We start from the raw sequence: 23123 nt of genomic DNA on the forward strand, positions 1-23123 counted from the left end.
AGCCGACTCTCTTTCTCTGCTTCCATGATCGGAGCTTCTTCGGCTTCGTCTTTGTAAGTTTATCAACCTCACTGACGCTCTGGTTTGAACTCTCATCTCTTAGGTACTTTCTTCTTCAATTTTCTTGAAAAAAAAAAATCTTTTTAAATCCTTCCGATTTTATCAACCTTTCTAAATTTCTAGGTGATCGGAAAATCTAATCAGCTACAATCGATTCTAAAATCTAATAATATCTAATGTTGTGAAATGAAAATTTGGCATCAATGTATCTACGGCGTGATCTATATCACTCTAAATTGAAAATCAAGTTGGTCTGTATAACAGTTCTAGTCAAGGGAGAGGTGGATTGAATTTGGCATCTCATTGGAGAAACAGCAAATAGGGTTTATACCTGCAAAAATGTTGAGAAGTCATCTGCGGGGATAGCTCAGTTGGGAGAGCGTCAGACTGAAGATCTGAAGGTCACGTGTTCGATCCATGTTCACCGCATTTTTATTTGTTGGTGATTCATTGAGTCAATTGGGATTTGGGCAAGTTTAAATCTTGAGTTTTTTTGGGTTATATTTAAGGGTGTAAAAACAAATATTTAATTGATTAGTTATGATTGATTATTTATTTATGTTAAATTATAGAATACAAATTTAAAGGTTAAATTACACTTTAATTATACTTTTAGGTTTTGAAATTTAGAATCTCTATTTTTTGAATTTAAAAATAACATTCCCTATTACACTGATGACATGCATCACCATTCTTCACAAGATTGATGAGGGTGGGGGTGCATTTGGTTGTGGATTAAATATTTGTCTCTTGATTATCGATAGAAGGACCCATATTATTTGTTTGATAAATGCATCATGGAGAATTATGTCTCTATTGTTTTAAAATCCTTTTCTTTTTTCAAAGGGGATTGTTGGATAATGTGAGAACTCATCATCACCATTGAATCTATTCATATCCCTCCAAGTTAAGTACTTAGGTTGTGCCATGGTGCATGGAGTGTTTCCCAAGTAATGTTGTTTAATTTGACTAGGCGTTCATGTTCCTTAATGCTAAATATATTTATTTAATGTTGAAGATACAATTCAAATGAATGTCAAATAAACTCACATACAGACAAAGGGACTTTAAAACAACAAATAATGCAGAACACAATTTGGACTTTAATTGAACTTGAAAATTGTGGTACCAATCAATAGTGTGAGTACCAATGGAAGGGAAACGTAAGATGGAGTAGATGCCGATGGCTGTAATACTGGTCTAATCCGAGGATTCATTGTGGCCGAGGGAGCTTCTGGTGGCGATGCAGGTGCTAGGTCCAGGGGAGTATCAGATTCTGGTGTTGAAGCTTCGGAAGCTGTGATGAAACAACAATATTTTCCTTTAAGAAAAATAAATTCCTTGTTTCATAAAATGTGGGATTGTGGTAATGAAAATACTGTGATTAGAGATTCACCTCCTGGACTTAAGGGAGATGCGGCTGCTGGTGCCAAAGTTGGTGGAAGTAGAAAGGGAACAGGGCCTGCCAAAAATGTTATTCGGATTAGTTTATGTTAATGTAACCAATGAATACATGATTGATTATAGGTGAAAGCATTCCTTGTTAATACACTTCACAATATTGTTTAACCTTAAGTGTTACACTCCTCCGGGTGGCTAAGTCCCCAAGCAGTACGAATAGACCACCAAGCATTTCTTTACAAAAAATACCCATGAGTAGTACATGCAAATCCTTAGAGGAACTCTTCGTAAGAATCCTTTGCCTTATAACTTGTTTAACAAGCGGAACCCATTCATTAACCGTCATATTAAATCTTAACTATTACAATCTTCTATTTGAGATGACTACTTTATCTAAGCCTATGACACTAGACCATTTGACTACTTTCCCTTGACTCACCAATAGTGACCCGACATATGGCGTCTCGAGACAAGTGATAAGACTCAGGGCCTAAGGTCAAAGCCAAGCAACATACATCTCCTCTCTTACTACCTAACTCCAAGCACTATCTTCCCCTCCCTATCTCCTACTCTGACCACCCTACTAGACAGCTCTCCGCCCTGTCCTACACAGGGTGAACCACTCATCTTAGTCACCTATCAACATCCTCGTTTGATGCATATTTAAAAAGGGGTATTAGAACATGATCCTGTAAATATGTAGAAGAAAACTTCAAAAACGTTACCTGGAGCTGGTAGAGGAGTGCCAGAAGCTGCAAAATGCAAGAAATGAGGTGTTAGAGAGTCACTGATCTCATTGAAAACTGAAGGATTTTATATGAGGCGGACTAATTAGTCGAAGTTATAATATAAAACCAAGAGAAATCAAGCTCTGCACCTTTACACTGCACTGGTACACCACCCATGTTACAAGCTCGAGGCAGACTTAGTGCCAGGGTTCTATTTATGGGCAATTGAAAAGGTACACTAGCAGTAATAATAAGACAAGCACAATCCATGCTAGTGCTCATAAGCGACTTCAATGAACCACAACAGCCTTGTGTTGGTGATGATGAGCCATTCCCACTGCTCCCAGTAATAAAATTTAAGCATGGGGTGAAACTGGAGATCATTGAGGCAGTGCAGGCTGTAGAAATCTGTCCATTAACCGAAACCATCGAAAGGGTTGATAGTATTGCAATGAGGTGAAGAACCTTGAAACCTTCCATGACTTTCTCAGTGATTTTGAAAGAGCTTGGAGTAATGGTAAAGCCATGGAATTAGGAAAGATTTATAGTTTGAACCTTTGAGAAGGTTCAAGCAGAAAACAGGCAGTTTTGAAGTGGGTTTTGGAGTTCAACTACTTTAAACTAATTTCATCAATGAAGTAATAATTTTTTTTATGATATGATGAAACCAAAGGCAGCTCATGGTAGGTAGTTTTACGTGTTAGTTGTAACTCTTGGATTTTTTCCATTATATTTTTCCTCTTTTTATTATTTTTTAATTATGTTCATCAACAACTCGGTTCATTTTGGCTGCCATAGCAGCCCTTTCTTCCTACTATCACATAAAACAAGGGTAGGCATGTTATCGTCACCAATGGTCAAGCAGTATATGGTCCATTTGAAATGCTTTTTTTTTAATGGTTAGTAGTATACAAGTAAACCATAACCATCTCCCACAATCTTACCAAGGTTTTATGAATTAATTTTGAAATTAAAAAAAATACATACAACAAAAATAATAAAATTATAACAAATCTGAATTTAAAAGAAAAATTTTAACAGGATTAACAACTGAACTCATATTTTTTAACCTATGAATTATAACCATGGTTATGGTTTATTTTTTGAAATCTAGTACCTTTTGTTATAGTGATATTTGGTGTATTTGTAATGATCCTGCTTTATTTATGATAATCTTTATTTTAGTAAAAAGGGATGCCAACCTAGTTTAATTCCATTTGAGTTGAGTTCATTGTAGCTATAGACGGTTTTAGAAAGAAAATAGGAAAAATAGATTGGTTAATTGGTTATGCTTCTGAATAATTAGTAAGAGTTGGCCATCTGAATATACCAAATCCGTTTGTTATTTTCCTCACTTTATTATATAACCCCAGTGGTTTGTTTCTTTTTTGTTCACTCAAGAAGTAAACCCCAAGTCTCCAAATCCAATCAAACAATTTGACTTTCGATCGCCAGTGTCTATACGCAGACAAAAGTTGTAACACCAAGCAATGGCTTCAATAGGACTTCAAATGTGTCTTACTCTAGCCCTGATGGGAATGCTATGGGCAGGAGCCAATGCTCAAAGCTGCACTCCAGCACTCACCAACTTAACCCCATGCCTTAACTACATTACTGGAAATACGTCCACCCCATCACCTGCTTGCTGCTCGCAGCTGAAGACGTTCGTTCAATCATCTCCGCAATGTGTTTGCTCCATGCTCAGCATCGGGGCTTCATTGGGGATTACTATAAACCAAACCCTTGCTCTAAAACTCCCTGGTTCTTGTCAGGTTCAAACTCCATCACTTAGCCAGTGTAATGGTAAGCTCTTCATTAACTTTTGGTTTATGCTTATATGATTACAATACCAACTACATAAATTTTCCCAGGTGGAAAATCTGGAACACCTTCAACTGCACCAGCAGCATCTCCTTCTGGTTCACCATCTGAGGGTGCCAGTGCCATTACACCATCAGCATCAGACATCCCTTCAGGTACACACATTTGTACTGTTCTGGTCATCAAACTATACCAAGAAAACAAAAGTTCATATATTATGACATGATTAAGGGACATGTTTTCATATTATGGCTTCATAAATATGTAGGAACAGGATCTAAGTCGGTCCCATCGATCGAAGTGGGATCGTCCAATGCAAGCATAGCAAAAGCCTCCCTTCATTCAGTTATCTGCCTTGTCTTCATTGCAACCGTAGCCAAATTCTGAGTTATAGAGTTGATTGATGATTGATGTTTTCTTTGGGGGTATGATTATTGTTTTCCAATAAGAAGAGTGTTGCTGCACTACATTGCTTGAATTTTTTTAATCAATAAGAATCAATGGAAGGACTCTCCCAGTCTCAGTTTCCTTAATTGTTTCTTGCAAAATATTAGCTTAACTAATCCAAATCAAGTATGGAAGAAGAAAAGCTCTCATCTAACTCAACAGCCAAAACAAAAATAATTACTTTAGTTAAACCATACAATGACAATGTTAATGGAGCAGGTGTACGGACATTTGTTGAAAGTTGATCAACCATGCAGCACTACGGATAGTTCAAAGTGCAAGCTAAAATGGCAGTGCAAGCTAAAGTGACGAACAGTAAGCCAAAAAGGTGAACTATTAGCTAGCGAACTATTTGGCAGACTGTCCAAATATAAATAGACTCGCAAACACACAAGACGCGAGTTATCTTGACACACGAACTACGATGCTGCGAACTATCCTAAAACTTTTAATACAAGCTAATAAGTTGTCAATTTGTTTAGAAAAGTTGTTAGATTATTTTATTTATCTTTAATTTAATAGGTTAATGTAATCAATGCTGATTAAACAGAAATCAGCCAATGAGCGAATTCATGTATCTAGACTTGTCAATTTGCAGTTGATAATTTTTCTTATTTAAAGTTGTACTTTGTAAGCAAAAAGAAGTAGACAAATGAAATAGCAAGTTAGATTTGATTGTTAAATTTATTCCTTGTTTTCTTTTCTTCCTCTGTAAAAAAACAAAACCAACAATTGATATTTAGAGTCAATCATCTTTGAGGGCTTTTTTTTAAAAAAAAGAAGAAGAAGAAACAACCTCTGTTTACTTGTTTTTTGTAAAAGTGTCTTCAGCTAGCTTTACACCTCCTCCACCACCATCTTTTAACGATGAAAACTATCATATTTGGGTAGTCAAAATGAAGATAAGCTTATAATTTATGAGAGATTGTGAATGCGGATGTAGAGCCATCATCGTTGAGAACTAATCCAACGATAGCACAGATTAGGCAGCATAGTGATGATCATGTTAAGAAATTTAAGGTGATGTCATGTCTTTAAAATGATGTTTTTGATGTAATTTTCACTAAAATTATGATCTGTGAGACTCCAAAGCAAGCTTGGGATAAACTAAATGAAGAGTTTCAAGGTACAGACAAGACAAGTTGGCAGCAAATTATCAACTTGAGGAAGGATTTTGAGAACTTAAAAATGAAGGAGTCTGAAACTGCCAAACAATATTCTAACAGAATCATGGTCGTTGTTGATACATGCACGAATGGAGTGAAATTGAATAAATTCCATTCACCAAAGCTGTCAATTTTCAAGTTTGGGAAATCAGTAAAATTGTGACGACTTTTTGGATGGGATCCAAACATTTCTGGGTTGAGATGTCCCATGGAATTCGAAGATATATATCTTAGCTTTGAAATACACTTTGAATCACTCGATTTCGAGTTCGGGAGCTCAAGTTATGATCGTTTTAATAAAGACTGCGCAAACAGAATTTCTAGACGTGATTATGACGAGAATTTTTATTATTTTATTATATAGGAGGCCAATATTGTATTTATTAGCTCTTATTATTTTATTATTTAATTATTCTAAATTTTTAATAATTATTAAGTAGTTTAAGTTATTTAGGAGTTTTATGTCAACAAGAAAGTTTAGTTTAAAACTACTTCTTATTTAGATTAATTAGAGTTCTAGTATACTTAAAAGTTTTATTTAGCTAGCCTATATATAGGCCTTTGCATTGTACACAAATTATTATTATTTAACTTCTCTTTTGAGTTAAAAAAATTATTTTTGAGTTTTCTTTTCAAGAATTTGTCTTAAGATTCTTTTAGAAGAGTTTTAACATGTCGTAAGATTAGTTATTATAGCAGTGAGATTAAAATCAATTATGTGATATGTGTTTGGATTCAAGCACAATGATGGCGCAATGAGATAAATTATAATGAGAGGAACAAATTGACCATTGAAAACATTAGAATAATGTTTGTATGTAATGAAATTTATAACATATTTGAAAATTTAATAAATAATTAAAAATATTAAAATTACTAAAATATATGTACATTATTCATATATTTATTTAAATATGTTGATTAATTAATATATAATTATATGAATTTTTTATTATATTAAAGGAAATAAAATATTAAAAAAATTTATTCAAAATATTAAAAATTAAAATAATTAAAAATTTTAGTTGTAAAAATAAAATACATATTGAATTTGATAACATGATAATGTATTAAACTAATAAGTTTATTTGAAAATTTTAAATAAAAAACAAATGCAAATATTTAGGTGCTATTTGATAAACTGAAAAAATAAATGTTAAAAATTAAGTATTGAAAATTTAAGTAATGGATTTAAGTTTTAAAATTTGTTTGATATATTACTTAAAATTAATTAGACTGTATGGTAAATATAGATTTTAAATTATAAAAAAATATATTCTACTCTTAAATTTTAAATATTTCACTTTATTTTAAACAAAAAAAATTAAATTTTAAACGTAAAATTTTTATAAGATAATATAATATTAAAATAAATAAATAAAATTTAAAATTATTCTTCATTAAGTGATAAATAACTTTTGTCTACTTATTATTTTCCATTTTTTTATTTAAATTTTTATCAAATTGTTTTAATTTTAAATTATCAAACTTCAAAAATTCACCGTATTGGAGGTTATTTGAAATCCCAAGGAGTTCATTTTAAATTATTTATAAAATTTAATTAGAATATATAAATTATATTTTAAATAATTAAATATAACCATTAAATATTTGTAATTAGATATTAATATTTGTATTATTTTTAGAAATGTTTTTTATTTTTAATTAATAATTTTAATACATTTATAATTAAACACCAAGAAAAAAGAAAAAGAAAAGTACCATATTGTTGAAGAGGTGAAAAAGTAATTAAGCATTAAAAATGCTTTTAGTAGAAAAAAAGTTAAAAACTTAAAAATCAATTCAATTGATTTTTTTAAATCGATTTCATGTGATCTATTGGATCGATTTAATCAATTGGATTAATCAATCTGATGGGTTTTTTTTTTGTTATTTAACTTTTTCAGAAGTGTAAAATTTACATTCATAATTTACATTCATCTATGAAGAAGAAGCTTTTAAATATGAGTCACATAAAAACCATGAGTTTTTTCTTCTATTTGATACGTTGGATAATTGGGGAATGAGATTGAGGATTAAGGGATGATCTTAACAAGGTGTCAATTGGCACTCTTCTTAACATTTCCTTTAGAAGTGATATGGTTTTGAAGACCTGGAAAGTGGAAAATTTTTTAACGTCAACCATTCTGGCCAACTGATTCAAGACTTGGGCTACCATTATTTCCCCTTTTGTTTAAGAAACTAAAGATTAGCTGTTTAAGTAGCAGTGTAAATATATTATTAGTCTAAAGACTTGCCATGTAAGTATGGTTGAGGTTCTTAAAACTGTTAAACCAAATCACCCCTATTTAGAAAAAGTTGGCCACCCGAAATGCAACTAATAGTATGATCTTTTGCCATGAAAGGCGCTATATATGTGCTACCGTTCCCTTTTGGGAAGACACAAACATCTCCTTGCTACATACTGAACCTCCAAATGGCTTTAGAAAATGTCAAGTTGGGTCTTGCCCTGGTTTTTGTGACCATGCTTTGTGGTTATAAAGCCATGGCTCAGTCAGGTTGTACCAGCGTGCTCTTGGGTTTAGCCCCGTGTTTAAACTACATTACGTCGAACTCGACGACGACCCCATCATCGACTTGCTGCTCTCAGCTTTCGAGTGTAGTTCAATCGCAGCCTCAGTGTCTTTGCTCGGTGCTCAATGGTGGGGGCTCATCGCTTGGTGTTACCATCAACCAGACTCGAGCTCTGTCACTCCCTGGTGCTTGCAATGTGCAAACACCACCAGTTAGCAGGTGTAACGGTAAGGTCAAGTTTAACATAAAGTATTCCCGAAGAAAGATAACAGAAAATATCTTTGACATAAGTAAATTTTGATTGTTTAGCAGCCGCCAACGGTCCAGCATCTCCCCCTGTGAGCTCTGCAGTAAGTCCTTCAGCTGATAGTTCCGATGACACGCCTGACACATCGGTTACATCATCAATGCCGAGCATTCCTTCAGGTAGACAGAACTTAAAGCTTGTCACACTTTATTTATCTGCTTAATCTCTATGCTTTGGTGGTAATGGTATATTATATATCCTATGAACACATGAAAAAATATGCAGGAACTGGGTCTAAAACAGTCCCTACAACAGAAGGCAGCATATCAAATGGAAGTATCATGGAAAAGCCGCTTCCTCTTACTCTCTTCACTCTGTTCATTGCTTCATACGTATCGATTATCGCCTTTTATTAAGCATTTTATGTGAACCAGGAGCTTCTTTACCTACTAGTAGACAGTAGCCATTTGTATTCCTGCTTTGTGATGTATGCTTAATGGAAATATGAGACTCCATTGCTATATGACTACAGTTTTGTTCCCATTCACTAAAAGAAATTCATGAGTGATATAAAATGAAACGCAACCCTAATCAACATGACAACATCACATTCACAACTTGTAGCCTTCCACGTGTTTCCATCAATACAGTTTTCAATAAAAAGTTATTGTTTTATGTTAATTTATTAATGCTATTTATTAGAAAATATATTATTTTAGGGTAATTTTAAGTTTTTTTTATTTAAAGCAATAAAAATATACACATATGAGATTTGAACCCATGCTAATTAGGTTGACAAAGCCTTATATACCACTGTATTACATCTATCAATTGTATATATTAATAATATTGTTAATTGAGATGATGTCACAAATTCACTCGACACCAACTTTGGATTGATGACAACACTATGATAAATAATTGTACTTATTTAGTAATCTTAATTTGATATATTCACGTGTTTAAATTTTGTTTTACTTATAATTTAATCTAATTTTTTATTTTAATATCGTAATAAGTCATGTTTTATTATTAACTAGTTCAATTATGTGTTATTTTTAAACACAAATATGAGTTTTAAATACATTATTTCAAACACAAATATGAGTTTTAAATACATTATTTCCTCAAGCATAGAGTTTCTAGTAAATATACTATTTTTAATTGTTTGAAAGTTATATAGTTTATTACTAGTTTAAATATTAATTTTTATGTATTTATTTATTTGTTTTAAGTTTGGGTAAACTATACAGATAGTCACCCAACTATAAAAAAAATTTCAATTTAGTCACCAAAAATAAAAAAAATTTTAATTTAAGCTCCACGTTACATAATTCTATTAAAAAATTTGGCTTCACCCTGTTTACAATAAAAGACCTTTTAATTTGATGAAAGATATATATATTTTTACTTTCTTATATGGCTATAAATATTTTAAAAAAATAAACTTTGTAAACTATATTCTATAAAAAAATTGAAAAAACAATTTATATGATGAAGAAATAAAAAAAATATTTCTCTGAATGACGCATCCAAAGAAGAAATTTCAAGATTCATTCTCTTAAATTTTAATTTTAAAAGTAGTTTGAAATTTAACATTTTAAAATATTAATATTGTAAAAATCTCCGAAATTTGAAAACTTTGGTCACAGTGGGCCCCAAGAAGAACCAAAAAGCCCAATAACTTGAAATGCCACTGGGAACCTTAAACCGTTTAGCCGGCATTAACTAAAACCCTAAAAGAAAAGCAAGAAACCTTTCAATGGAAGGAGCACAAATGGAGGATTTTCGGATCGAAGAGTGTGAAAATGACAACAATACACACGAAGATTCTCAAATGGGAGAATCTGAGCAAAACAATAAACACATGGAGGTCGCACCCGCCCTTATTTCCGTCCACCCGACCCGGAACTCAGTTGCAGTCGCTGTCGGATCGGACCTTCGTGTCTTCAATCTCCTGTAAGCCTTTCATCTTCCCTTCTCTTCTCTTCCTGCTTTCATATTCAGTTGATTTTTTGCTCTCTCAAATAGGTAGCGCTCGAAAAGTTGAATTTTAGAATTTAGAATTTAATTTCAAAATAGTGTAAATTGAGCGGCAGAATAGTTAGCAATATAATATTCACCATAATTTCTCAAATATGTAATATATTGAATCTCAACTAATTTCTCTATAATGTATGCATTACACTCTTGCTATTTCTATAATAAAATGAAATCCAAATCCAAATTTTAAAACCTATGTTTCCAAAAGGAACATAAAGAAATGAATATTGTAGTTTTAAAAGAAAATATTGGGCGTTGGCAGAGAAGATTGTGCTGTGATTTTGGTGGATGAGGCAGGCGGGGCTTCACATAATGATTCAATTAGAGGTATTAAATATGGAGCAAATGGGAAACTCTTTGTATCTGCTGGAGATGACAAGCTTGTCAAGGTTTGGTCTACCGAGTCTTGGCGCTGTATTGCTACTGTGTAAGTTCATAAACACTTAACTTTCCTTTTTGGGGGGAAATGTATGCTTCATTTTAGTGAGGCATTATGAGTATGATGTATGACAGGTGTTCTGAGAAGAGAGTGAGTGCAGTTGCTATAAGCAATGATGGTCTTCATGTTTGTTTTGCTGACAAATTTGGAGTGGTTTGGGTAGTGGATCTTCCAGGGGTTGATGAAACTCAAGCTCCTCTTGACAAGAAGGCGGTGCCTTTGCTTGCTCATTATTGTAGTATCATTACTAGCCTGGTAATTGATTAGCAATCTTATTCTTGATATACACTGTTTTTCGTTCTTTCCCCTTTAACTGGCTTTAGCATGGTTTGCTTGTTAGTTACCAAATTATTATCCTGTCTTATTTGCAGGAGTTTTCACCTGATGGACATTTTATTGTCAGTGCTGACAGAGATTTTAAAATTCGTGTAAGCCATCATGCCTTAACCTTTCTAGTTTCTATAACCATGATAGTTGTTCACTTGATAAAGCACCAATGTTACATGTTTACTTTGTTATCTGCAGGTTACAGTGTTTCCCAAGAAGCCATTAGATGGAGCTCATGAGGTTCAAAGCGTTTGTCTTGGTCATACGGAGTGAGTGAGTTTTTACGATTACATGTTTCTGTTGCATTGCTTTGATATTGTACATATTAAAGGGTACTATATATCATTACTTGGTTTAAAACACTATCTTTGAAGAAAACTTGTGCTGAATTAAGAAGCAATAGTATGCTTGAATTTACTTGATTCCTAGTCAAGGACTTGTAGGTTGATTTTCTACCTGTTGACTCTTTCGAGTAATCACGATTTACTTAAATGTCCATTTTTTTATCTGAGAATATATAAATCTCTATTTCCATAATCATTGGTAGGTGCTCATTTAACTTGATTGCGTACAGATTTGTATCCTGCCTTGCCTTCATTTGCACTCCAGATTCTCCGCAGGGTATTCTTGTGTCTGGTGGTGGTGATTCCACTGTGAGTATTAAGAATGCTGTTTGAGTAATTTGTGAAGTTGTTTTTTCTTTGTCTTCTTCTAAGTTTTCAAGTTGAAATTTCGGCAAACAATCAACTTGTATTCTTCTTCAGGTTCGCATGTGGGATATTATATCTGGATCCCTCCTTGATACTTGTGCAGTTGGTGCAAAGGTATCTTTCATTACTGATGATGTTTCACCTCTGTTGTTCATAGATCCCTTGGCCTCTCTTTCCTTTTCTCTCGCACAAAAAATAACATTTAATGTTTGCATTAACTTAATGCTTTTCCATCTTCCAAAATATATAAAAAATGGTGTGGTTTCACAGTTTTGGGGTGCCATTCATTAGAAGGAAAAATGGTTTTTTGAAAGTTTGAGAATACTGTTTCCAATTTTAGTTTTGCTGTTAACCCCTTCATCTTTGTTTTACTTTTACTTCTTTACTGAAGGCTCAGTTTGAGTCTGATACTACAGAAGGAAACTGTTCAACTGTTACTGACATATGCACAATTCCCGCTTGTACCCTTATTGCAGTAGCCATTCAAAGGTCAGATTCTGAGTATCCTATATGCTTGTTACCCTTCTCCTTCAATGGTCCAAACATTCAGTTAATTATCATAACAGTCATTCTGTTCTTTGTAGTCTGCGAGGAATAATGTTGTTGAGCTGTGACCTTTCATCTCGGACTCTTTCTGTTATGAAGGTAGAGACTGCAACTTTAACAACAATATACACAAAAGAAAACTTGCATGCCTCGGAAGACCAGTTTCATTACTTTTGCTTGACATCATACTAGCATGCATTTTGCATATCCATCTCAGCTTTGTTATAATATGATATGGATATTCTCTGAATGTATCCGAACTTTCTGGTTTAGTGAAATGCACAGCTAACAATTATTTCCTGGATTACTTCCAATTTTGGCAGGTGGTCTCGATCATTGGGGAGAATTTCGTTCCTACTAGCCTTGGTAGTAGTATATCTGGAGGATTGTTATGGATGGTAACAGGTGCCTCTAAGTTGCGAGGTTCTGACGTTTCATCTTTGTCTCGAGTGAAAGTCATCTCTGGTTTTGAGAAAAGCAGTCCCAACGCTTCGGAGCAGGAACCAGCTGTGTTGGTGGATAGTGAAATACCCGGTGGAGCTAAACTGCTAGAGAAGTTGCAGGGAAGCATTTCAGTTGATGAAAAGGTGTTCTTGGCGGCGGCGGATGCTGTAAAAACAGCAATGTGCAATTTGTTAATTAAGAAGCAATATTCTGATGAGAAACGAGAGTTCAGAAAGCGAACAAGAAATGATAGGAAAAGCAAGCATTGATTCAGTGTATTGATTGACAATGTTGGTACATGTAACATTAGTTATATGGGAATCTCCCAATCTATTTAAGGCACTGCAAAAACTTTCCATTATAGCCTTTTTTGGTTGATGGATGTCTAATCTAACAAATATACATTCTAGTAATAAGTAGGGACATATAGTTATTTTATGGCTTAAATGCAAAATTGATGTGTTTTTTACATTTAGCAATTTGTTTCGTTCGCATGTGACATTTATTTTTATTTAAAGGGTAAATTCACTAATAGTCCCTCAACTTTGGAGCAGTTGATAAAACAGTCACTCAGATTTCAATTTAGTCATTCGACTTTCGAAAAATAACAAAACAGTCACCACTAATCATTTTTCGTTATGTGTGTAATGGAGTTATCATTTTCCGTTACAGACTTCCATTTTCCATCCCCCTCTCCCATCCCTCCCTTTTCCTTACTATCCCTCCTCCTACTCTTATGCTTTCCCTCCCCCCCCCCCAACATCGTCCTTTTGCTAACCCTCTTCCCCTACTCTGATTCTTTCCCTTTCCCCTACCAACCCTCCCCCTACTTTGATTCTCTAATAAAGCATTGTTTATCAATCTGAAATCCTCTTCTCTACTACACAGAGGGAGACAGACCCTACAACACAACTAACAAAACTACACCACCCAACACACTATTAAGACCCACTTCACCTGTATTTGTCCCCAAAAATGCAGCTATATTGGCAAACACATTTGATGCCCCATTTCCCGGGAAGGAGTGAAACCCCAACAACAGTTGGAGGCAACCTAAGCAGATGTGAAAGATTCTCCAATGAACAACAAAAGTACTTCGCTACCGTGTTGCCTAACAAATAAAACAAAACAGCAAGCTAAACACCCAATACCACATACCCTACTATCCTAAATCCTTTGCAACCACAATAGAAAAACTTAATGTCATCAAAGAATCCATCTGAAGAACATTGGGGATGAGCTTTCAAGAACTCACATGGATTAGCAAAACCCTGATGATCAAACAATCCATAACACAAAGCAGGGTTGCTCGAGCTTACGCTCAAATCATTCTCTTGAGCATTCTTATCAGCTAAATTTGATGAATCTGCATCAAGTTCACTAATTTTTCTACGAATAACACTAAAATGATCATACCCATTAGTGAAACCAGGTCCTTGAGTCACATAGTTAATAAGCAGAGACGACTAGCGAATTGAGGGTTTCTTAAAAAATTAACGTAGGTATAGAATAGGAAAATCAGAATCAAAGCAAATAATCCATTGAAAATTCCACGAAATCTAGGATTTTTTAAAGCATAGAGACAATAATTCCTCATTGAGAAACTACTCCAAATTTCTTAGAAAGTGGAATTAGACTAGGGTTTTTAGCAAAAGGAGCTATGAAACCCCAACCCTGAATTAATAAGAGAACTTGAATTAATAAATTCGACTTACCGATGGCCAAAGCAGCAAACTTAATGATTTTCGAAAGGAAGAGAAAGAGAGAATTGAAGTAGGGGGATGGTGGGAGAGAGGGAAGATTAAGGGAAAAGGGTTAGCAAATGGACAATAGGGAATAGGGAGTGGGATGGGAAAGGGGGATGGAAAATGGAAGTCTCTAACGGAAAATGGAAACTCCGTTAAGTCCGTAACGGAAAATGGTTAGTGGTGACTGTTTTGTTATTTTTCGAAAGTTGAGTGATTGAATTGAAACCTAAGTGACTGTTTTGTCAGCTACTCCAAAGTTGAGTGACTGTTGGTGTAATTTACTCTTAATTAAATAATAAAGTCCATAATCTAAATGATCTTAGAGGAGCTTTTGACCCCTTTTTAGTGCCTTAATTCTTTCAATATATCGAAAAATCTTGCAAAAGGTTCCTACTTGACTTAAATCAATAATAGAAATCTTGCAAAATGATCATTGCTTCGCCCACTACTTGAACTTATTGATTCTAAATTTACTCATCATTCATTCGAATCATATCCCGATGATAATGTTTACCAATAAAAGACCCTATCGTTTTGAGGTAATGTGAACTCTTCACCCTTAATGTAGAGAGATTATACAAGAGGCATGGAACTCACAAATTGAGGGATCCCCCTCTTATAGCTTGGTCTGTAAAATTAAAATTACTAGATCTTCTCTTCGTAAATGGAATAAAGATGTCTTCGATGATTTACATAAGAGAAAGCTTGATATGAAAAATGCTTTAACGAAGTATCAATCTAATCTATCCTCTTCTCTATCTCTTAAGAAAGAGACTTTAAAGCAAATCTAGAGTTGCTCGAGAACCACGAACAATTACATTGGCTCCAAAAATCTAGGCTTCAATGGATTAAATTGAGAGATGGGAATACTAATTTTTTCCATCTTATGACCAAGCTCAACAGAGCAAGGGATAGAATTGAAGGATTTTATGACTCTAGTAATATTTGGGTTGACAACCTTTCCTCTATTAATCAAGTATTCATTGACTATTTTGAAAAATGTTTTTCTGACGCTTCTATTGTGAATCATGATTCTATTTTGGAATGCTTACGCTCCCAGAACATCCCACGCTGCTCCCAAAATGACTTCTTTTTTCTCAACCAACCTTTTATTGGTAATGAAGTCAAAGAAATTGTTTTTCAATTAGGAGCTCTTTTTCTCGTTGTTGGTGCATGAGAATAAAATAAACTTATGAGAAATTAACGAAGGTTTCAAGACGTATATCAATATCACTTTAAGGTTCTATTCGCCCTCACCTATATTGTAGTGTGTAAAGGAGTTATTGACAAATGAACCTTGATGATACAATGAAACCTAATGATTGTCAACGTTTTGGACTAACGAAAATAGTCCGTTAAGCATTGAGCGGAGCATAGTAAGAGCATCAAATTTTATAAAAAAAAATTAGGAATATTAGAAGATAGAGGAGAATAGGAACAAACCCTTGTTTCTCAACTTCTAATGTGTTTTTAATATATCGAACAAATGAATTTTAACTCAAATTTATAAGAGCTCTTATGTCTCTTCATAGAGACATAACTATCCAAATGGGTAGTCACATCTTTTAGCAATAAATATAATTATCCAATAGATATTTTTTGAATAATTATGATCCTTTGTTATTAATTAAGTAATATAACTTTTGGTAACAAGAGACATTACTCATCATTATGAATAATGACAACTCTTGGTTAATAACCAATGGACATAACTTTTGAATTACTTATAAATTTTCAATTATAATCATTAGAACATTATAAATATTTTGAAAATGTACCAACAATCTCTTTGCCCTAATCCTAATGGTATTCCTTCTATCTCTCTCTTGATTCTCTATTGGCTCAAATTTAATGATACTATTACTGAGGAAACTAGAAGATTTTACACTCTGGTTGCTAGTGCCCACTAGAAATCTTGAAATGAGCTCATTTTCACAAATATTGATCCCACCCTTATTAGAGCCATAATCAAGATTAATGGTTTCGCCCAATCTATCCTTAACTCTTTCCATGATGAATCTCTACCTAACTCTCAAACATGTTGTCTCAAGACATATCCAATTTGAATCTCATTTGTCCCCTTGGACCCTTTGCCTAAATCTCTCCATTGATTGCCACAAGAGTCTTATAGGTGGAGTTGCGATCGCCCAAAGGACTAGATGAATCTCAGTTGATTTCTATCAAAAGCTACAAATTTATCAACAAACTCCAAGCTAGAATCCTTACAATGCGATCTATATTGATTTCTCTCAAATTAAATAATGTTGATCGTTGTGGTCTCCTCAACAAGATAAAAAAAAATGGATTAATATTGTTCTTGGGCACACTATTGCAGGGTGGAAACTCTTAAAAGGAAACAAAACAGTGGGCAACTTGTGCTTCTAAAACATTCATCTCTTTCTCATGGTCATAACTTGGTTTGCAAATTGTACCCAAAAAAAAAAGTAGAAGTGCAAGGTTGATTTCCTTATTACTATTAGAAACCAGTATGGTTTTGATCTACGTTACACTTTAAATTGATTATATGTTTGTGTCAAATTATAAAGTACAAATTTCAAAGGTCAAAATATGATTTAAGTTCTTATGCACTTTATACATTTGGAATTTTTCTTTTACTTTTAAGAATTTAATCCTTCTACTTTTGGATTTAAAAATTCAGGTTCAGTTATTATCAATGCTAAAATTCTTCTATTAAATTTATTAGTGTAACATTTTAAAATTAAAATATTTACTTGGTAGTCATGTAACAATAAAAATAACATTAAAAATATTAATGTAGATTTTTTCTTAAAAATACTCATTCGAACTTGTCATGGTGAAATAGTTTTTTTTTTTTGTTGGGATAGTGTTCTTTAAGAAAAATTGATGTCAATATTTTGATTGAAATAGTTATATAATGTCAAAAAAAAAAAGCAAGATGAATCCCAAAAAAAATGGAAAGCCACGTGTTAATCTCTAGGATCTTAAAGGCATACAAATTATACATAACTACGTAACATTTTAATAAAAAAGTTAACGATATTAATTATTTGGAGTAATATCTAGGAGCTTTAGGACATTCAAATTATATGTAACCACGTAACATTTTAATCAGAAAGTTAACGATATTAACTATTTTGTTTAATTAATAACATTATAAAAATACAGGAACTCAATTATATTAGAAATCAAAGTATAAAGATCAAATCTCAAATTTAAACATAACAGAAGACTAAAATTGAAATTTAATATAGAACAGAATTGGTATACCCACGTGTCAACAAAGGAGGCAAGCCCTAAAACCTCCTTCTTTTTACAAATAGTTATATAAATAAATCCAAAAATACAAACATAAAATTACAAAAGGTTTTCAACTTCTACCAACTAGAAATGAATCAATAATTAAATCCAACTATATTATATATCTGCAGCAATATAGTAGTAATAGTAGTTTCATGAACTCAACACACTTTAAATTCGAGATTAGCCTTTTCTTTCATCCCCACCTCAAGTATTTCTATGTTGTTTCATTGTGATAATTATGGAGCACATCTTCTTTGTAAGTGGTAGAAAAAGTGATAGAGGAGGCGAAAGGAAAATATTGCGCTAAGTATTGGCTTCCACCACGGCTACTTTTGTTGCCATTATGTTTATAAAAATGTCAAAAGGGAGGCGGAAAGAAAAGATTGTGTTAAGTATTGGCTTCCACCGCTGCTACCTTTTCTGTTAGTATAGTTATAAAAGTTGAAATTGTTATCGTAATTTTGGATTCCTCTGGCCATCGATGTGGAAACCAATGTTTAGGAGAGTTGCTCATTACTATAAATAGTGACAACTCGGTTAATAGCCAAGTGACATAGCTTTTGAATAAATTGTAACTTTTCAATTATAACTATTGGAACATTATAAATATCTTGAAAATATTCAAAAAATCTCCCATCATTTTCAAAATATTCTAGATTTTGATAATCTTGGAAATTGATTGCATAAATGAAAGTTATGCAATCGATTGCATAAATTATTCAAAAAATTAACTTACGAGCGAGTCTGTCAATTAATCAACGACATGGCTATGAACTCGTACATGTGGCTAAATAAGCGATTCTCATATTGCTAGAAGCCATCAACGACGAAAGCAGTCCTGAACTTGAAACTGAAAATTAGACTTGCGATCAAAAATTGGACCCCAAACCCAAAACCAAGATTGAGACCTAAAGACTAGTTGAATCAGGCCTGGTATGTGAAACTGAGACGATGATCCAACCGGTGTTGCACCTGTAATGGCACGTAGAACCCAAAACCAAGATCAATACCCAAAAACTGGTCCAATCAAGCCTGATATGTGAAACTGGAACAATGATCCAACCAGTGGCTGGATTGGACCAGTCGAGCCGTCATTAGGTCTAGACTGAACCGGCTCGGGGTGCCATGAAGGTGTCGCACCTGCGATAGCACATAGTGCCGGCAACAGCTGAGCAATGGAGGAATCCCACTCCTACTGGGACTCTAGTGGATAATTTGATTTCAGATTAATTATTTCAAAAATAATATTATTTTAATAAATTTACTATTAAATTTAATTTAATTATTATATTAATAGTACTTTATTAATTTAATATTAAAGTGATTATCTTAATATTAATTTTAATTAAGATAAATATTCTATTAATTTAATAAATTTAATATTAAATTTAATCTAATATTTATCTTGATAAGTATTATATTAATTGAATATTAAAGTGATTAAGTTTAATAATAGTTGAACTCTTTAAACTCTTCCTATATAAGAGAGTTATGGGTTATTATTTTTTACACACTTGAATTCAAGATAAAGTTGTAGAGGGAAAATTCTCTAAAGAAATTATTTTAGAACATTTCTAGAGATATTTTTCTTGATTTTGATTAAGTGTTTATTACTTTAGATATCACAACCAAATTCTAATTTTGAAAAACTTTTTAAAACTCTATTTTTTCCTTAAACTTAATTTCCACTGTGTTTTCCAAACCCAATTTTCCAACACTATGGTGTCGCAACACCGGCGTGGCAGAAAGCAATTAAAAGTCAAGGGTATTTTCGTCTGCACAATGCATCTTATTCAGTCTAATGACTTGTATTTGACCTAATTAAGGCAGAACCCTTTTTGCTGTATATATATATATATTAATACTTTGGTTAAGTTAAAGGGAGGTTTTTTGGAAACTCATTTTAGAGTAGATTTTAGGATTTTATTTCAGTTAAAAGTTTATTTCAATTTATTCTTATTTTAAAACATAGAATTTTCTCTATTGCTCAGACTTGGATTCTATTAGACTCCAAGCTTTTATTCCTTCAGTAATTTATAGTTTCTTTTTGGTCGTCAATTGCAATCAATGTTATCTCGACAACTGTTAAAAGGGATTTTGGCTCCGAAGTGCATTCAAATACTAAATAGATCTTTATTCATTTTTCTTTAGTTTAATTTGCTCTACATGTTTAAATTGAAGTTAGGAAATTGTGCATCTAGAGTTATGAGTAGTTAAATTCCTTAAGGAGATTAATGATCGGATGTGGGATTAATTAATTGAAGAAATAGGGTTTGACTTAGAATTAGTTGGATTAAATTATGTATGCTTAAACTCTAGATTGACAACCTTAAGAAGTAATTTAGGTAAATGAGGTCGAGAGAATGGTTTACCGAGCATCTCTTAATTTAACTCGATTTAAATGGTGAGGTTGAGAGATAAGTTGTTTTTATTGATTAATTAATTAGTTAGGTCGAGAGGTAATAACTGGTTAGTTAGTAATTAATTCATTAAAACCCAAGTTCTGAAGTTAATTATGACCACTAATGTGAGTTAATCATCTGTTTGTTTGTCATATGAGTCAATTTTGATTTTTAATTTGTTTTCCTTAGTTTTATCTAATTTATGTTATTTTTTTATTTAATTTTAATTTGATTTTTCGTACTATGATTTTAGATTATCACTATTTAGTCTTGTTAGTGTAGGAAATAATTTTTAGTTTAATTCAACCTCTTTTGGGTACAATCTTTGGAATACTTCTCGAAATGTTTCGTTGTAACACTTTACTATATTACAATTTGACATGTATACTTGCGAACACCGCTGTTTAATTTTATATCTTTTTTGTTGTAGTATTTCCAACCCATACGTTCACACGTCTAGCGGTGTTTAGTTACCCCCATAGGATATCCTCAATCTCTTTGGAATAAATACGCTCTCCCAATATAATCCTATTTTATCTCATGGTAACTATTACATTTTCTTTCATGAAAAGTCAATTACTATCAAATAGTAATTAAGTCATTCATCGCAAAGACGAATGACTCATGACCACATTTATTTTTCATCTATCATGTAATGTCAATGAAAGGGTAAACCACACTAATTAATATTTAATGGATAACCGTGAGTAAGGTTGTATATAAAAAGACTAGTAATAATTCTATTTATTCAATAAAAATAAATTAATAACTAGTGAGGTATGAAGATAAAAACTAAAAATGTTGAAAGAAAGATTGAAAATAAAATATGAAAAATCAATATGATAATATTTTAGTTAAAGGTGAAACCTCATATTTGATTTATGGATTTGATCATTGATGTAAAATAAAATTTCAATATTCTTTAGTAAATAGTTATAGGGCCTGAGAGGCGGTGGTTTACTCTATGGCGAATGTCAATGGTTTGAGTTCGTTTATCTCCAACTTGTGAACTTAGCCGAAACAAAGCTATATGATAGTACCTAATTTTTCTGATTTAGAGGTTAGTTCGATTTATGATTTATCATTCATGGACGTTGATAAGATCCTTCCATTTCACTTAGTAGCATCTTAGTATGATATAGCCTTAAATTAAAGTAAAATAAAGTTAAGGGTGAGGTTCAAATGAGGAAAGGCTTACGGTGGATACCTAGGCACCCAAAGACGATGAAGGGTGTAGTAAGTGATTTTCAATTGTTTTAATATAATAAACTTAATTATAAATTCCATTAATTAAATTTGCATAAATTATTTTAATCTTATCCAAATATATTTTCAAGTGTTACAAATTCATAACTAAAGTTTCTAAATGGCTTAAACTTTCTACAAAAGTTTTTGATATCCATCAAATCATTTAAAATGTTTCTAAGCCACATTTTTTAAAGTTCCCAATCATGTCTCGAGATCAAGTAAGCTTATCTCTAGATTGACCAACATCGAAACTAAAAATGCTTCAAATAAACCTTGTCTCGAGACAAAAGATATATTGTCTCAAGCCCAGGCAACACCAAAACTAAGGTAGGCTTCAGGGGAGCCTTGTCTCAAGATAATCGAGCAATTGTCTCAAGGCATATATTCAATTGTCTCGAGACATGCCTATTATGTGTCGATACCTCAGGCTTCAGTGATCATATTTGTTCTTCCTGTCTCTAGCCTAGGGTTGTATGTCTCGAGATATATTATGGCAAATTGTATTAAATGCACAAAATAAATGCTCCCAGTAGCTAGAAACTCTCTCCAACGATTCCAAACGCCTAGAAATTAGTTAAAGAGTAAATATTCAAGTCAAGAATAGAAATTAAGAGAAAAGCATCAAATTCTTTATTCATTCATTTTCTCTTGTACGTATCTCTTAGGTGCTTATTGTTAGATATTTTTATCATTCTCATATCAGTTCGTTGATAGAGCTAAACACTTGTAAACACACTGTTAAGTATGACTCCTATTTTTAGTCAAATTTAAGAAATAATCTTTTAGTTAAACTCTGTTTATTTGTTTCAGTCAAACACTGATTAGTTTAGATTATTTTATTATTATTTGACATATGAATTTAGCCTATAAATAGGCTCTTTTACAACATTAGTAAAAACACCCATTAGAGATTTGAACTCATAACACATTTAGAGAATTTTGTGTTTACGTTTTGAGAGTTCTTTGTTTTCGGGTTTTTGGGTTTAGTTTTTATCTTCATCTTTTGTACTCTTTGTTCTTTTGCCATTATAGTAAAATTATCTTTGCCCGTGGTTTTTTATCCTCTTTGGAGGGGTTTTTCCACGTTAAATTTGTGTGTTCAATTTCTCAATTTATTCCGCTATTTTTGTTACTTGTTGCTTAATCGGGCCGATTCCTAACAAGTGGTATCAGAGCTAGTTCAAAGATCAGCCCATTCAGATATGGAAACAACAAGGTTTGAAATTGAGAAGTTCGATGGTGAGACAAATTTCAATCTGTGGCAAGTTCGGATGATGGCAATTCTAGTTCAATCCGGTTTGAAAAAGGTTGTTACCGGGAAAAAGCCTGAGAATCTAAATAAAACAAAATGGGAAGTGCTTGATGAAAAGACCTTGTCTGCAATCCAATTGTGCCTCGCGAATACGGTATTGCAGGAGGTATTGATGGAGAAGACCTCATTCGCCTTGTGGAAAAGGTTAGAAACTCTTTATGCGACTAAGTTTTTGGCTAACCGTTTAGTGTTGAAACAACATCTATTTACGTTTTGC

General features: G+C 32.7%; 4 protein-coding genes, 1 long non-coding RNA gene and 1 other non-coding gene across 7 annotated transcripts; 4 read left to right on the forward strand and 2 right to left on the reverse strand.

Annotated features, from left to right (window-relative positions):
• The first annotated feature begins 416 nt into the window (after positions 1 to 416).
• Positions 417 to 489, forward strand: TRNAF-GAA (transfer RNA phenylalanine (anticodon GAA)). The gene has a single exon. It is a non-coding gene; the product is annotated as a tRNA-Phe (tRNA).
• A 601-nt stretch (positions 490 to 1090) lies between these two features.
• On the reverse strand, positions 1091 to 2724 carry LOC107930529 (non-specific lipid transfer protein GPI-anchored 16). The gene is made up of 4 exons (XM_016862201.2): positions 2339 to 2724; positions 2187 to 2213; positions 1457 to 1522; positions 1091 to 1357 (listed from the first exon to the last, which is right to left on the reverse strand). Exons 1-4 carry the CDS (start codon positions 2667 to 2669, stop codon positions 1164 to 1166), a joined length of 618 nt encoding a protein of 205 aa, XP_016717690.1. The 5' UTR covers positions 2670 to 2724; the 3' UTR covers positions 1091 to 1163.
• An 855-nt stretch (positions 2725 to 3579) lies between these two features.
• On the forward strand, positions 3580 to 5067 carry LOC107939421 (non-specific lipid transfer protein GPI-anchored 15). Its single transcript, XM_016872755.2, has 3 exons — positions 3580 to 3992; positions 4061 to 4165; positions 4279 to 5067. The coding sequence occupies exons 1-3, from the start codon at positions 3680 to 3682 to the stop codon at positions 4395 to 4397; spliced, it is 537 nt and encodes a 178-aa protein (XP_016728244.1). The 5' UTR covers positions 3580 to 3679; the 3' UTR covers positions 4398 to 5067.
• A 2962-nt stretch (positions 5068 to 8029) lies between these two features.
• LOC107939405 (non-specific lipid transfer protein GPI-anchored 5) lies at positions 8030 to 8928 on the forward strand. Of its 2 annotated transcripts, none has more exons than XM_016872739.2 (3): positions 8030 to 8385; positions 8468 to 8584; positions 8691 to 8928. In XM_016872739.2, the coding sequence occupies exons 1-3, from the start codon at positions 8061 to 8063 to the stop codon at positions 8819 to 8821; spliced, it is 573 nt and encodes a 190-aa protein (XP_016728228.1). In that variant the 5' UTR covers positions 8030 to 8060; the 3' UTR covers positions 8822 to 8928. The 2 variants fall into 2 exon arrangements, with proteins under 2 accessions (XP_016728228.1, XP_016728235.1); XM_016872746.2 differs by having other exon boundaries at positions 8471 to 8584.
• A 1112-nt stretch (positions 8929 to 10040) lies between these two features.
• On the forward strand, positions 10041 to 13385 carry LOC107930519 (tRNA (guanine-N(7)-)-methyltransferase non-catalytic subunit wdr4). The gene is made up of 10 exons (XM_016862192.2): positions 10041 to 10364; positions 10711 to 10875; positions 10962 to 11142; positions 11259 to 11315; positions 11413 to 11483; positions 11789 to 11867; positions 11979 to 12038; positions 12316 to 12413; positions 12509 to 12569; positions 12794 to 13385. The coding sequence occupies exons 1-10, from the start codon at positions 10168 to 10170 to the stop codon at positions 13181 to 13183; spliced, it is 1359 nt and encodes a 452-aa protein (XP_016717681.1). The 5' UTR covers positions 10041 to 10167; the 3' UTR covers positions 13184 to 13385.
• LOC121224602 (uncharacterized) lies at positions 12459 to 14804 on the reverse strand. The gene is made up of 2 exons (XR_005922180.1): positions 14630 to 14804; positions 12459 to 13079 (listed from the first exon to the last, which is right to left on the reverse strand). It is a non-coding gene; the product is annotated as an uncharacterized lncRNA (long non-coding RNA).
• Positions 14805 to 23123: the final 8319 nt, after the last annotated feature.

This window comes from Gossypium hirsutum, chromosome D12, assembly GCF_007990345.1.
Source record: "Gossypium hirsutum isolate 1008001.06 chromosome D12, Gossypium_hirsutum_v2.1, whole genome shotgun sequence".
In the NCBI taxonomy this organism is placed as follows: Eukaryota; Viridiplantae; Streptophyta; class Magnoliopsida; order Malvales; family Malvaceae; genus Gossypium; species Gossypium hirsutum.